At 40.9% G+C, this 12631-nt stretch overlaps 2 protein-coding genes and 1 long non-coding RNA gene across 3 annotated transcripts; 1 reads left to right on the forward strand and 2 right to left on the reverse strand.

Annotated features, from left to right (window-relative positions):
• Positions 1–1592: 1592 nt before the first annotated feature.
• LOC132088162 (uncharacterized) lies at positions 1593–2630 on the reverse strand. Its single transcript, XR_009421444.1, has 3 exons — positions 2596–2630; positions 1673–2527; positions 1593–1607 (listed from the first exon to the last, which is right to left on the reverse strand). It is a non-coding gene; the product is annotated as an uncharacterized LOC132088162 (long non-coding RNA).
• Positions 2631–3088: 458 nt separating this feature from the next.
• On the forward strand, positions 3089–8495 carry LOC130694870 (5-oxoprolinase-like). The gene is made up of 20 exons (XM_057517975.2): positions 3089–3330; positions 3417–3585; positions 3662–3853; positions 3921–4153; positions 4228–4390; positions 4450–4740; positions 4802–5062; positions 5129–5429; positions 5496–5718; positions 5787–5925; positions 5987–6264; positions 6327–6474; positions 6534–6646; positions 6705–6830; positions 6895–7048; positions 7113–7342; positions 7410–7521; positions 7586–8054; positions 8111–8208; positions 8274–8495. The coding sequence occupies exons 2-20, from the start codon at positions 3421–3423 to the stop codon at positions 8418–8420; spliced, it is 3843 nt and encodes a 1280-aa protein (XP_057373958.1). The 5' UTR covers positions 3089–3330; positions 3417–3420; the 3' UTR covers positions 8421–8495.
• Positions 8422–10218, reverse strand: LOC130694874 (large ribosomal subunit protein uL3m-like). Its single transcript, XM_057517980.2, has 8 exons — positions 9989–10218; positions 9816–9909; positions 9513–9731; positions 9317–9451; positions 9085–9245; positions 8835–9024; positions 8660–8763; positions 8422–8587 (listed from the first exon to the last, which is right to left on the reverse strand). The coding sequence occupies exons 1-8, from the start codon at positions 10087–10089 to the stop codon at positions 8467–8469; spliced, it is 1125 nt and encodes a 374-aa protein (XP_057373963.1). The 5' UTR covers positions 10090–10218; the 3' UTR covers positions 8422–8466.
• Between the last annotated feature and the right edge of the window lie 2413 nt (positions 10219–12631).

Consider the following 12631-nt stretch of genomic DNA (forward strand, 5'->3'; position numbering starts at 1 on the left):
GGCTTTTCATTCGAACCACCAAGGTCACCTCGATAGCGATCCCAAGGAGCCAATGTTATTGGAGCGTGAGCCATCCAATATGTCCATGGAACTGTGCAGCAAAGAAGATGAAATAAAATTTCAAATCTTTCATACGAATTTCCAGCTCTTCAATGCCACAAAGGATTCCGAGGAGTCGAAAAGGCTACAAACGTCGTTGGTTCAAATCGTCGAGGAGTTCTCCAAAGATTTTATGGCAGCAAAGATGAGTGTCGGGCAGGTAGAATTTCTAGCCAAGAAATTGAACCAACAATTCGAATATGTAAACCGCTATCTTGAGCGGTATGGAAATTCAGTTGACCTTTACAAAGTAATTCAAGAACCACTGAAAACTGTCAGCGAGTTAACAGAGAAAATTGCTCAGCTATACTTTATGATTACCAGTCGATTCGAAGAGTTGTTTCGCTTGGTAAAACATGTGGCTAACAGCTCCAAGAAGATAGGTAGACTGGAAGGTGCTTTGGGCATTATCAACAGGCAAATGAACACGTCTGTCTACAGGAGGATGGAGCTCGACATGGCGATGGAATCATTGAAGAATATCAGTGCCGAATTGGATCTGCGTTTACAACGAGATGAAGCTGAACTCAAAACGGCTTCATTCCAGTGGCAATGGCTGCAAGAAAGACGAAATTCGGCTCATTGCTTTGCGAACTGGGAATGGAACTGGTGGCCTTTCACGTATACTACAACATCAGTCTGTTACGGTAGGCCATCAGATGAAGACTGGGCCAATACTAAAGACAGGTTCGAGCAGGCTTTATGGCAAAGCAATTGTTCAACACAAGCACTGGTTAACCTACATGAAAAAATGCAAAAATTGGATGAGTTCGATATCGAAATATCAACGACCATTGAAATGCTGGAGAAGAATAAATTAAAACTCGAACAAAATATGGGCCAATTGAATAGCACGAAAGTCGAAAGCCTCATTCCGCTCAAGCGTGAGACGTGTAAAGTAACAAGAGAGTTGAAGTACCTGTACAATGATGCCGGTGCATTTTTCCTAAACGCAAGTTCGCGGTTTGCAGACAGTTTGGCCATTCTGGAAGGTGATTCGTTGGGCAAATTTAGCGACTCCGTGTCCACATCCATGTTCGATGACCCTTTCCTGGAATGGAAAAATAGTTTGAGGAAGACCATAGAAGACGTCCAACAAGAAGAGAACAAATATGCTGCCGCTTCCACATTCCTTTTTGGGCGGAAAGGTATTTCACACTTCGTGAAACAGCTCAAAAAGATAACGAAACGGAAAACAATTCATTCTGTCAATTTGCTGAAACTTTTAGCAACTATCAAAAGTTCATTAAATTTAGGTTATAGGAGAAGCAACACGAATTTACAGATATGTGATACCATTAATGCTGATGATTAACAAATTTTAATCCATGGCCAAAGAAATCCTTCTTTGTGTTGTTTTGTTTTTGTACAGTGCTAGTGTCATTGCTCCTATACTATTCTGCGATCTCGTATGGGGCAATGGCATGTTTATAGTTGCCCTCTGAAATGTATACTATGCAGTACATTTGTTCGTTGTTTCTTAAATGCAGTTAGCTAATAAATAGAACCTATATTTTTGCTTCTAAATTAAAGAATAAAATAACATATTCAAATATTTACTAGCTATCCTTACCTGTTGCATTACTTGTTGGAGGAAACTAACATACACAGCCACAAAGACAACAGCCAGCCTGCTGTTTGCCCTTTTCTTGGCCTTCAACTGGGTAGCCAAATAAACTTGTGGTATTCGAAGCTTCTTTTTTGGTGATGAAATGAGCTACACTCGTCATTCAGTAACTTTGTCAGAAAAAGGGTAGGAATAAAGACGGCCAATCAATTTCACCAGGAATAATTTCTTCGTTTCACTTTCGTTTGACGGAACCAATTTTTGTATTCTTTCAGTATACGCACATTTAGATTTTCACAAATCATATGTTCGCCAGGGTTGCATGATTTTTTACACAATTTTAGCAGTTGCACAATTGCATTTTGCTTATTTGCTGACAGCACACATTAGTAACAGATTACAGATTGACAATCGCCTCTTTTGAAAGCTTAGCTGAATTAGATTATCGAGTTTCTTTTCTTACCAATTATGTGACTTCGTGAGATTCACTTTCGGGGGCGTGAGGTGCGACTGGGAATGTAACCACAAATATTGCCTTTCAAATTTGGGTGGCTGATAGCTTTTAAATCGTATCTCGTCTTCTTTAATACACCACATCTATTTTCATTGGTATAGACGAAGTGAGTACATTCAGGAATTCTGAGGCAAACTCTACCACAGTTTCCGCTGGTGGCATATGTAGTGGAAAAAAATGATACAATATTTGGATCCATTTGCACAATCTGGAAAGCACAATTTACAGCCCAGAGCGATTGGCCATTGTCTCCTTGCCTCCACTCGTTCACGGTTGCAGACATCGCCGCCATTATGGCGCTTGAGACAAACAAAAAGGCAATTGGCGCGAAAGATTTCATCTTGATGCTAATAAGTGAAAAAGAAGTAATCGAATTAGGAAGAAGATAATTCTACTAAAGGGAAATTTGCTCTACTAGAAATTACAGTGAAGTTGTTTTCTATTCTTCTTTTACGAAAGACTGATACGAAAACGTTGTACGGACTCGGTGTCGGATAGAAGATTCGGGTGCCCGTTGCGCTATTTGTACGATGACACACTATTCGCTGTTTGCAGATTGCCAGCTCTACAAGTGGTCAACTTAATACTATTGATATTTGGTTAGCATGAGTGTGTTCTGCCAGATGCTTTATGGGTGAACGACATTACCTTTATGGAATGTCATGAAAATGTAACCTACTTGGTAACAAATTGAAAAAAGAAAATTAAGCGGCCCTAATTCTAATCTGTGCTTTTGAGATTGAAATCAAACCCAACCAATTTTCAATACTGCGTTTAGGTTGGCTTGAAGAAATGGCATAAACATGTTGTAATAGCATTTCCATACAATTGGCGAGCTGCTTCAGCATAGAATACGCTCAAATACCCCGCTAGATCTTTTCCAGTATCGTCTGCTTGACAGCTGATCTTTATACCAAAACAAAACCCATGGGGTCCAAAGTGGAACTTAGATTTTTCACTTTTGAATTTGCACCAGAAACGTCGGGACGATAAGAACAGTTTCTCGAACCTACCGAAAATTGTAAAAATTGGCTTAGGCTTCAGAAGACTTTGCAAAAATACAGAAGACTTCTAACAGAGTAATAGCCTCGTATGAAATCCAAAATATTTTTGAATTCGGATATTAAATAATAGCCCGCTTTTACAAAAGGTAAGAAAACATGTAAAAGAATTACCTGTAGCAGTAATTTGATCACTTCCAGATCCTGAAGCCTTATTTGATTCACCATTTTTCAGAAAAATGCCAGCAGGGAAATTTAAGTTTGCAATTGATCGTGGTGGAACCTTCACTGATGTCTATGCTATTTGTCCTGACGGAAAAGAAAGAGTCACAAAGCTTTTAAGTGTAGATCCTTCGAATTATCCTGATGCACCAAGGGAGGGAATCAGAAGGATTCTTGAAGAAGTCTGTGATTTGTGAAATACTAAAATTCTGAGTTTCACATTATTTAATTGATTTCTTTGTTGGATTTGTATTATAGGAACTGGGAAACAAAATGCCTGCCAATCAACCCGTGGATACTTCAATGATTGATTGGATTAGAATGGGCACAACAGTAGCCACCAATGCTTTGTTAGAACGGAAAGGAGAAAGAATGGCTCTAGTTATAACTTGTGGTTTCAAAGACCTTCTCTACATTGGAAACCAAGCTAGACCCAAGATTTTTGATCTAGTAAGCGCCATATCCCAGTATTCATTAACACATTACTAGTTTAATCCCCAATATCAATTTTGTATAGAAAATTGAAATGCCAGAAGGTTTGTACGAAGCAGTCGTAGAAGCTAAAGAACGTGTCATTTTGGATAGCCCTAAATGCCAGTTAACCACGAAAGGAAGACAGGTAGATGCAACTAATGGCGAGAAACTGTGGGTCATCGAAGAACTTGATCAAGAGCACCTGAAAAGGGAATTGGAAAAGATCCGCGATAAAGGAATATCGAGCATTGCCGTTGTGCTGATGCACTCTTACATGTAAATTTTGGCATATTTAAGAACGAAACCAAGAATTGTGGGAATGAGTAACATAATTCTTCTTTCGTCAACAGATATCCTGCACACGAGGAAATTATTGAAAAGATTGCACGCAGCGTAGGCATTGAAAGCGTCTCGTTATCGTCCAAGATTATGCCAATGATGCGAATCGTTCCTCGCGGCTTCACCGCAGCATCGGACGCTTACCTAACGCCTCATATTCAGCGCTATCTGCAGGTTCCTCTTTGGCTTCTGAAAACGACCAATCGTCTTCTCTTCACTGATTTGTTTTCCAGGGATTTTGCTCTGGATTCAAAAACGAGCTTGATGGTGTTAACGTGCTATTCATGCAAAGCGACGGAGGTTTGACGCCAATGGATTCATTTAGTGGCTCACGTGCTATTTTATCTGGTCCTGCTGGTGGAGTAGTTGGTTACGCACGTACACTTTATGGATCCGTCTCAAATGGCTTACCTGTAATCGGTTTTGATATGGGTGGTACTTCAACAGACGTTAGCCGCTACGATGGAGCATGGGAGCATGTCTTTGAAACTACAACTGCTGGTGTAACAATCCAGGCCCCTCAGGTTCGAATCCTCAGTCTTACGTTGCACAAGTGAATCTATTACATATTTTTTTTTTTCAAAGCTGGATGTGAATACGGTGGCAGCAGGTGGAGGTTCGATGCTATTTTTCCGTGATGGAATGTTTGTAGTTGGTCCTGACTCAGCAGGAGCTCATCCAGGACCGACGTGTTATAAAAAAGGCGGTCCTCTTACTGTGACCGATGCGAACCTTCGTCTTGGCCGTCTTATTCCTGAATATTTTCCCAAGATCTTTGGAAAACATGAGAATGAACCACTGGACTCCGTTGCCACTGCCAATGCATTCCAGCAGCTCACCCAACAGGTCAGTCGATGATGAATGATCACTGCCGCACAAAAAAGTCGCAACTAAATCGATTTATCTTTACAGGTGAATGAGCTCTTTGAAATGACAGAGGAAGAAGTCGCTATGGGTTTTATTAATGTTGCTAATGAGGCAATGTGCCGACCGATCCGTGCACTTACCCAAGCAAAAGGCCATGATACTTCACGCCACATTTTAGCCTGTTTCGGTGGGGCTGGAGGGCAGCATGCCTGTGCGATTGCTCGTAGTTTAGGCATGAAAGTCGTCCTTATCCATCGTTATTCTGGGATTTTATCCGCCTATGGCATGGCTCTCGCAGACGTCGTTCGTGAAGAACAAGAGGCTTGTAGTAAACCTTACCAAATGGGTAAATTGCTTAACAAGGAAATCGAGTTACCTCTGATATATTTTATCTCCATTTCTTCATTTCTAGATAACTTCGAATATATTGATCAGCGGATTGATCTGTTGTCCAAACGGTGTCGGGAATCGCTAATCAGTCGAGGTTTTCATCCAGATCAAATTCATACCGAGCCGTATCTCCATATGCGGTACGATCGAACTGATTGCGCTTTGCTTTGTGGTCCAGCGGATCTTAGCAGTTCATCGCGGCAAATGTCCTCGCACGGGGATTTCCTTGAGTCCTTTGTCGAAAAGTGATAGTGCTAAATTTCAAAAAAAAAAAGAAATCATGCAAGATTGACGTTATGATAATTTCTTTTAGGTACAAAACAGAATTTGGCTTCACCATTGACGAGCGTCCGGTAATCGTCGACGATATCCGCGTTCGAGGCATCGCGAAAACGGGCATTCAAACTGCCAAAACTCTCCCGGCTGCAACATCACCAGCTACTTCCGTGACAGTACATTAAATTATAACAGGATGTAAAGTCTATTGATTTAAAATTCGTTTGCATTTTTTAGACGAGTTCAATCTACTTTGAAGGCGGGTACAGAGAATGCAGTGTCTTTCTTCTAAAAGACCTTCTTCCAGGGCATTCCATTCCTGGCCCAGCCATGATTATTGATCAACTTGGAACTATTATTGTCGAACCCAACTCGACAGCTGAATTGACAGCCCAAGGTGATCTGCGAATTACCATACACGACGCACCAATCAGCAGCATCGGCTTAGAACTTGATGCAGTTCAGCTGTCGATATTCTCACATCGTTTTATGAGCATTGCTGAGCAGATGGGAAGGTAATTTTTCATCTGTCTTTCAACAAATCGTGCTGTTGATAACGTGTTTCTTTTTCGTAAAGAATTCTTCAACGCACTTCAGTTTCAACCAATATCAAAGAGCGATTGGACTTCTCGTGCGCTTTGTTCGGGCCAGATGGTGGATTGGTTTCAAATGCTCCGCATATTCCCGTCCATCTTGGAGCTATGCAAGAGGCAGTCCAGTACCAAGTAATACATCTTCGAATGCGATTATTAATTGAGATTTTAAGAATTTTTTTTCTGTACAGTTACGTGCAAGGGGTAGTGATATACTTCCTGGTGATGTTTTTCTATCAAACCATCCATCAGCCGGTGGCTCTCATCTACCAGATCTTACTGTGATTACGCCCGTATTTTGGGAGTATGTTGATTAGATATTCATGTTCGAAATGGAAGTAGCACTTGAGATTCGTCTTTAGAAAGCAACAAAAGCCCGTGTTTTACGTCGCAAGTCGGGGTCATCACGCTGATATTGGTGGCATTACACCCGGCTCAATGCCTCCGCATTCGCACGTGTTAGATGAAGAAGGCGCTGTTTTCAAAAGGTTGCCAGCAATTACTACTTGTAATATTAATTAATTTCCTATTATTTATTTACTTGCTTTTCAGCTTTGTGTTGGTACGTGATGGAGTCTTCAGGGAAGCAGAACTTATTGAAGCGCTGAACGCTCCTGGCAAGGTAGATGTTCCGGGTGCTTCTGGGACCCGCAATTTGCATGATAACTTATCTGACCTCCGTGCTCAAGTGGCAGCCAATCAAAAGGTGTGTTACGTCTTCGAGGCTTTCCATACAGATGAACAGTTAACTAAACTCCCATGATTCTTAGGGTATCGGCCTAGTAAGCGAGCTGATGGTCTATTATGGCCTGGAAGTAGTTCAGCAGTATATGGGTTACGTAAGACATAATGCTGAAATGGCGGTACGCTCTTTGCTGAAAGAAGTAGCTCAAAAGTCTGGCCAAAGACTGGAAGCAGAAGATTTTATGGATGATGGAACGCGTATTTGCTTATCGGTTGCCATAGATCCTAGCCAAGGATCTGCCACATTTGACTTCACGTAATAGCAGTCCTATTTAAATTTTTGGTTAAAATCGGATCCGTCTAACCTTTCGCCTACCTTCCAGGGGTACCGGTTGTCAGGTGTGGGGAAATACCAATGCTCCTCGCGCCGTGTCGTTGTCTGCTATTATTTACTGTCTTCGTTCTCTCGTAGGTCACGACATTCCACTCAACCAGGTTCGTTCTCATGTCACCCGCCACAAAACGTCGTCTTTATTTTCTTATTTCTCCATTGAAATAGGGTTGCCTTGTACCAATTCAAGTCATCATTCCGGATGGTTGTCTTTTGAATCCATATCCCGAAGCCGGAGTAGTTGGTGGTAACGTTTTGACATCCCAGCGGGTGGTAGACGTTGTCCTTAAAGCTTTTGGAGCTTGCGCGGCCTCACAGGGGTGCATGAACAACATTACCTTTGGAGACGAAACCATGGGCTATTATGAGACCGTAGCAGGAGGCTCAGGCGCTGGGCCCGACTGGAACGGACGCAGTGGAATACATTCCCACATGACCAACACTCGCATCACTGACGCTGAGGTGCTTGAACGCCGTTATCCAGTCATCTTACGATCTTTTTGTCTGCGAAACGGAAGCGGTGGACGTGGCAAGTATCGAGGTGGAGATGGAATCAGCAGGGAATTGCTCTTCCGGCAAACGATGACGCTATCGGTGCTCACAGAGAGACGCGTGTACGCACCCTATGGATTAGCAGGTGAGGATTTACCTTTCAAATCTGCATAGGTTTCTCAACATTCTGTTCTTTCTCAGGTGGAAGTGATGGTACTAAAGGCAGCAACTCATTACTTCGACGCAACGGAGTGCTTTTGAATTTGGGAGCGAAATGCTCAATACCTGTTCACGCCGGGGTATGATACTATTAAGCTAAAGTAATGAAAAATATGCATACCAAACAGCCGTTTTGGAATTGTAGGATAGTTTTAGACTCCTAACTCCTGGTGGGGGAGGATACGGTCTAGAGGACAACGAAGAGAACAAACCAGTTGCGACAGCCATCGGGACGAAATTCACTGAGAGAGGAAGCGTTTACGAATTCCGTTCGCTACAGGAATCAGCGTAGCAATGGTTCCAACACAATGTATTGACTAAACAAAGGTATCCGTCCATTACACAGAGATGGAAGGTGAGCCGAAGACATGCAGGCTTGAATCCCAAATGTCTTCCTGTGGTAGTGTTCCGTCTTCTGGAGGGAAATAGGTTGGATGTGGAGGTGCTTCGGTGAATTTTCTGTAGTGTCATAAGTTTTTTTTTTGTAAGATTTTCAATCTATAAAAGAAATAAATTTATTTTAAAGCTAACCTTCGAGGTAAAAGAGTGTCGAAAATCTGTACGATAGAATTTGTGGGTCCTGGCACTGTTCCTTTCACGTAAATGACGTTGTACTTCATATTAATTCGCACAATCTGTTTGAAAGAAGAAATTATTATTGTTATTTTCAAAAATAATGAACTATTATATTTATCTGCGGGTTTACTTTGAGACCCCTGCAAAATCGTCTTTCCGAACCCATATGTCCAGGCATTTTTTGACCAGGCCAGACGCGGGCCTTATCTCTACCAGTTCCAATAGTACCTCCCCTTCTGTGAAACTTGGTGGCACCGTGAGAAGCTGGGCCGCCTTTGAAACCCCAGCGTTTGACTACACCCTGAAATCCGTAGTCAATCCTGCAAACAAAACATGTGTTATGCTAACCCATCGTATACCTTGGACTAGAAGATACCTACGTTTTGCCATAGACATCAACTCCCTGTCCAATGACGAAATGACCTGCTGTCAATGGAGTACACGGTGGCAAGGCAGCGTTGGGTGTGACGATGAAACGAGCCAATCGTTTCTTGGGCAGGAGACCCACTTCACTGAAAAGGCTGCAATATTGTCTTGTAAACTAGAACAAATAAGTCGGACGAATCACTAAATGTTCGGCAAATGAAATACTAGGGATAACCACACTCTTACCTTATCGGGATTTGTAGCTTCAGCACCCACCACTAAACATCCCAATGGTTTTCTGTTCTTGAACACTTTAGCTCCAATAATGGATTTTGCGTACTCTTCCGGCGGCACGTAACGAATGACATGATTATCCAAAACCTGTGTAGTATAAAACATTAAGGTATCATTGATAGCATAATTTATAAAGCTTGAAACATACATGAAGCACTGTGCAAATAACTTTTGTTCCATCTTTTTGCCACATATGATACATTCCAATGTTTCTTGCTATTACACCACTTCTTTTAGTTTTGGGGTCCCACTCTGTCTTTGCAATGTCTAGGTCTGAACCTTTGATGGGAGATTTGTTCTTATACTTATCCTGGATAACTTCTCTCACAAAACGCAAATTATCACTTGAAATTTTTTCATCTTCTCTCTAAAAAAGAATTGGTTGCCCAAAAATTTCACTTAGTTAACAACCCATAATTTAAATAATGGTTGAAGAATTTTTATTTAATACCTGAACATTCTTTAACACATGCCAGTAAGGTGGGTGGGTGGTTCTTCTTTTCACCCGGGACATGGTTCGAATTTGCTCATGGTTGAAAAATAACCTTAAAAATCAGATGGAGCCCACAAAAATGCATAATTTGTGAAGTTTCTTTCAATAATTTTCATTAATGTTAACCATACCCGACAAGGAAGGGACTCCTGTTCAATGACTGCAACTGGGTTGCATTAGGCGTTACTATTTTGGGATTAAAGAGTGTCCGTAATAGCCCTAAGGTAGACATCTTAATGTAAAACGTGGCTGACGTTTGCACATGAACAAATACTGGGTTTTAAATTGTGTTCATCCGAATCAACAAAATATTAACAAAACACGTTTACTTTTTTATTAGTTAGTCGTCTGCTCGGTTGCCGTCATGCCGGCAGTCACCAACGCACGTTGCCAGACCTAAAAACTTCGTATAAGGATTTTGTTTTAATCATTTAACGTCTAACTTCACAATCTTCAATTCCGCAAACTTCAAACAAAAAACAAGGCAGCTGCCAAAAATAAGGGAAAGAAACGATTCCTTTCGACCTTCGCACGAGCCATCGTCTTTTAAGGAAGACCATACTGAGCATGGTACTACTGATTTAATAACAAAGCCCTGTCATATCAGGCAAACGATATCTCGATAAGAAGTCTCCTACAACAAGAAAAGGGCTGACTTTGAAAATTACCCTCTGAAATTATACAGATGAATCCATCTTTCCTTATCGGATTCAATCTAAATGCTGTCCTTAGTTCTTGCATTTACTATTAAGGTTGGTCTACGCTCGAATACAGGTTTCTACCACTCAAACGTTTTTCTTACTTTCGCTTCCCAATCATGAGCTAGACTTGTCGTTCGCTATTCACACACATAGCCATTTGGTTTCATCAGGAAATCGCTTTCCTTATTCAAGAAGGAAAAATCGATTTTCTAAGCCTTGATCATGAAATTGATTCTGAAACATGTGATCAGTCCATAATACGAGTCGGCTTGTGGGCGGAGGAGTAGGCTTTTTACGTTCCACGTACAGCCTACGTTCACAACAAATTGCAGTAACATGTGACCATATCCTTTGTTTGGTTTACCCATTATTATGGTTATCGGCTTGGTTTATAAATCTGACAAACAAGATTACATCTAGTTACGTTTTAAGATGTCCGCAGGTCTTACGTCTAGACCTCGTGGAAAAAATAATGACTGGTCTGTGAAAAACATCCATGCCTCATTTTTCAAAAGACTGATCTGCAAGATAAATTGCTAATTAATTTCTCGAGTGAACAGCTCATTAATTGCTATTGGAAACAACAGTAACAACAATAATGCAAAAACGAAAGAGAACGAGATGGACGTCACATGGATCTTATTGACGACTGGGAACATGCAATGAGGAAAAAAATGGATACCGAACACAGTGACAGAAACAGGGAAACCTGAAACAAAACAAAAAATGGGAATTGTCAGTGGCTTTCCAGATTTCGCCAAACGTGTTGCTTGCCAAAGTCTTTGAAATCCAGAAATGCCATTGTGTTCAAGTCATGACGTTTGTTATGCAAGCATGGTTTGATCTACTGCTGATAAATTCGAGGTGACACGAAGTCACGACATCGGCAGGGAAAAACAAAAAGGAAATGTACAATCAGGTCCTCAAAATGACTAAGATACTTAGCTTAATTAGCTCTTCAAAACTGTCGCCGAAAAAAATAATTAACAACCACATTTCAAGTTATTTTTTAAAAATATCAAGTACGGATTAAAACTGCATATTTTAATTCTTAATTTTCCGAAATGTCAGCACTTAACGAGTGTTTTGCTTTGTCATCTGGTTTAGCAACGAAGGCCATCTGTCAAGACAGGAATGAAAACAAAACAATTGCTTTTAACTCAAAGTGAACAGCAACGCATTTCAAACCTAATTCGAATTTCAAAATCACTGCAAATAATTCAGGAAAAAAAAAAAAAATAGGGGACCAGCATAAATGTACTATTTTTCCTGGTCGTTCTGCGTTAATACGATTTCATAACAAATGGAACGAAATACCCGGAGGTGTAACGCTAACAGCAAAGAAATGCCGCAGGATACTCGTTACATTTATGAATCGACTTCATCAGCACAGACTGCTGGTCATATACGTCGTTGTACGTAACACCTGAGAGTGACGGTAGCAACAGATCTCATTTTCAAACGATAAAGTTTCCAAAAGAACCTGAAGCCAAGTCTTCGATGTGCGCAGCATCAAACAGTTCTTCGAAAACAGATAAGTAGAACGTCAGTTGGTTTCCCAAATCGGACGGCTATAGACACACGTAATCAGAGTGTGCGATAAGAGCCCCTTGGATATTATTATAAACACATGCTAACGACTATCTTCCCTATGATTGTATCAATCATGCGAGAAAAAGAGGCCACGAGAATACGGCGCAATAATAAGTAATAATACCATAGTGAAAGCGTCCTCCATTTTTTTTTCCATGGCCACCAGACGGACAACATGGCACCTGTTATTGCCTTTTTTTTTTGTTGTTGTCTTCTTTTAATTTTGGTATGCTTTTAGACGCATGAGTTGTTTTCAACCATGAGATTGGAATCCAGATAATACATAGTAGTACATTCTTACGACCAACGAAAAAAAAGACAAAGTCCAGGATTTTTCGAAATTCTCCTGCCAATGACGAGTTTTTTTCCACGAAATCTCTACGCTGTAAAAACTTCGTGATTTTAGTCGATAAGAAAGTAGTTGCTGTACCATTATGTCGCAGCAGACAGCAGTCGACATTGAGTTAAAACGAGCCTAAA

This window comes from Daphnia carinata, chromosome 7 (assembly GCF_022539665.2).
Source record: "Daphnia carinata strain CSIRO-1 chromosome 7, CSIRO_AGI_Dcar_HiC_V3, whole genome shotgun sequence".
Taxonomy (NCBI): domain Eukaryota; kingdom Metazoa; phylum Arthropoda; class Branchiopoda; order Diplostraca; family Daphniidae; genus Daphnia; species Daphnia carinata.

What these genes read in the sequence shown, in the direction of transcription:
- LOC130694874 (XM_057517980.2), bottom strand. Translation starts at nt 10,089, where the DNA reads ATGTCTACCTTAGGGCTATTACGGACACTCTTTAATCCCAAAATAGTA. An exon ending in TTATTTGCACAGTGCTTCAT is followed by an intron (nt 9,452 to 9,512) that starts GTATGTTTCAAG and finishes TATACTACACAG; the next exon opens with GTTTTGGATAATCATGTCAT. An exon ending in AAGCTACAAATCCCGATAAG is followed by an intron (nt 9,246 to 9,316) that starts GTAAGAGTGTGG and finishes TATTTGTTCTAG; the next exon opens with TTTACAAGACAATATTGCAG.
- LOC130694870 (XM_057517975.2), top strand. Translation starts at nt 3,421, where the DNA reads ATGCCAGCAGGGAAATTTAAGTTTGCAATTGATCGTGGTGGAACCTTC. An exon ending in GTGCTGATGCACTCTTACAT is followed by an intron (nt 4,154 to 4,227) that starts GTAAATTTTGGC and finishes TTTCGTCAACAG; the next exon opens with ATATCCTGCACACGAGGAAA. An exon ending in AAGTGGCAGCCAATCAAAAG is followed by an intron (nt 7,049 to 7,112) that starts GTGTGTTACGTC and finishes CATGATTCTTAG; the next exon opens with GGTATCGGCCTAGTAAGCGA.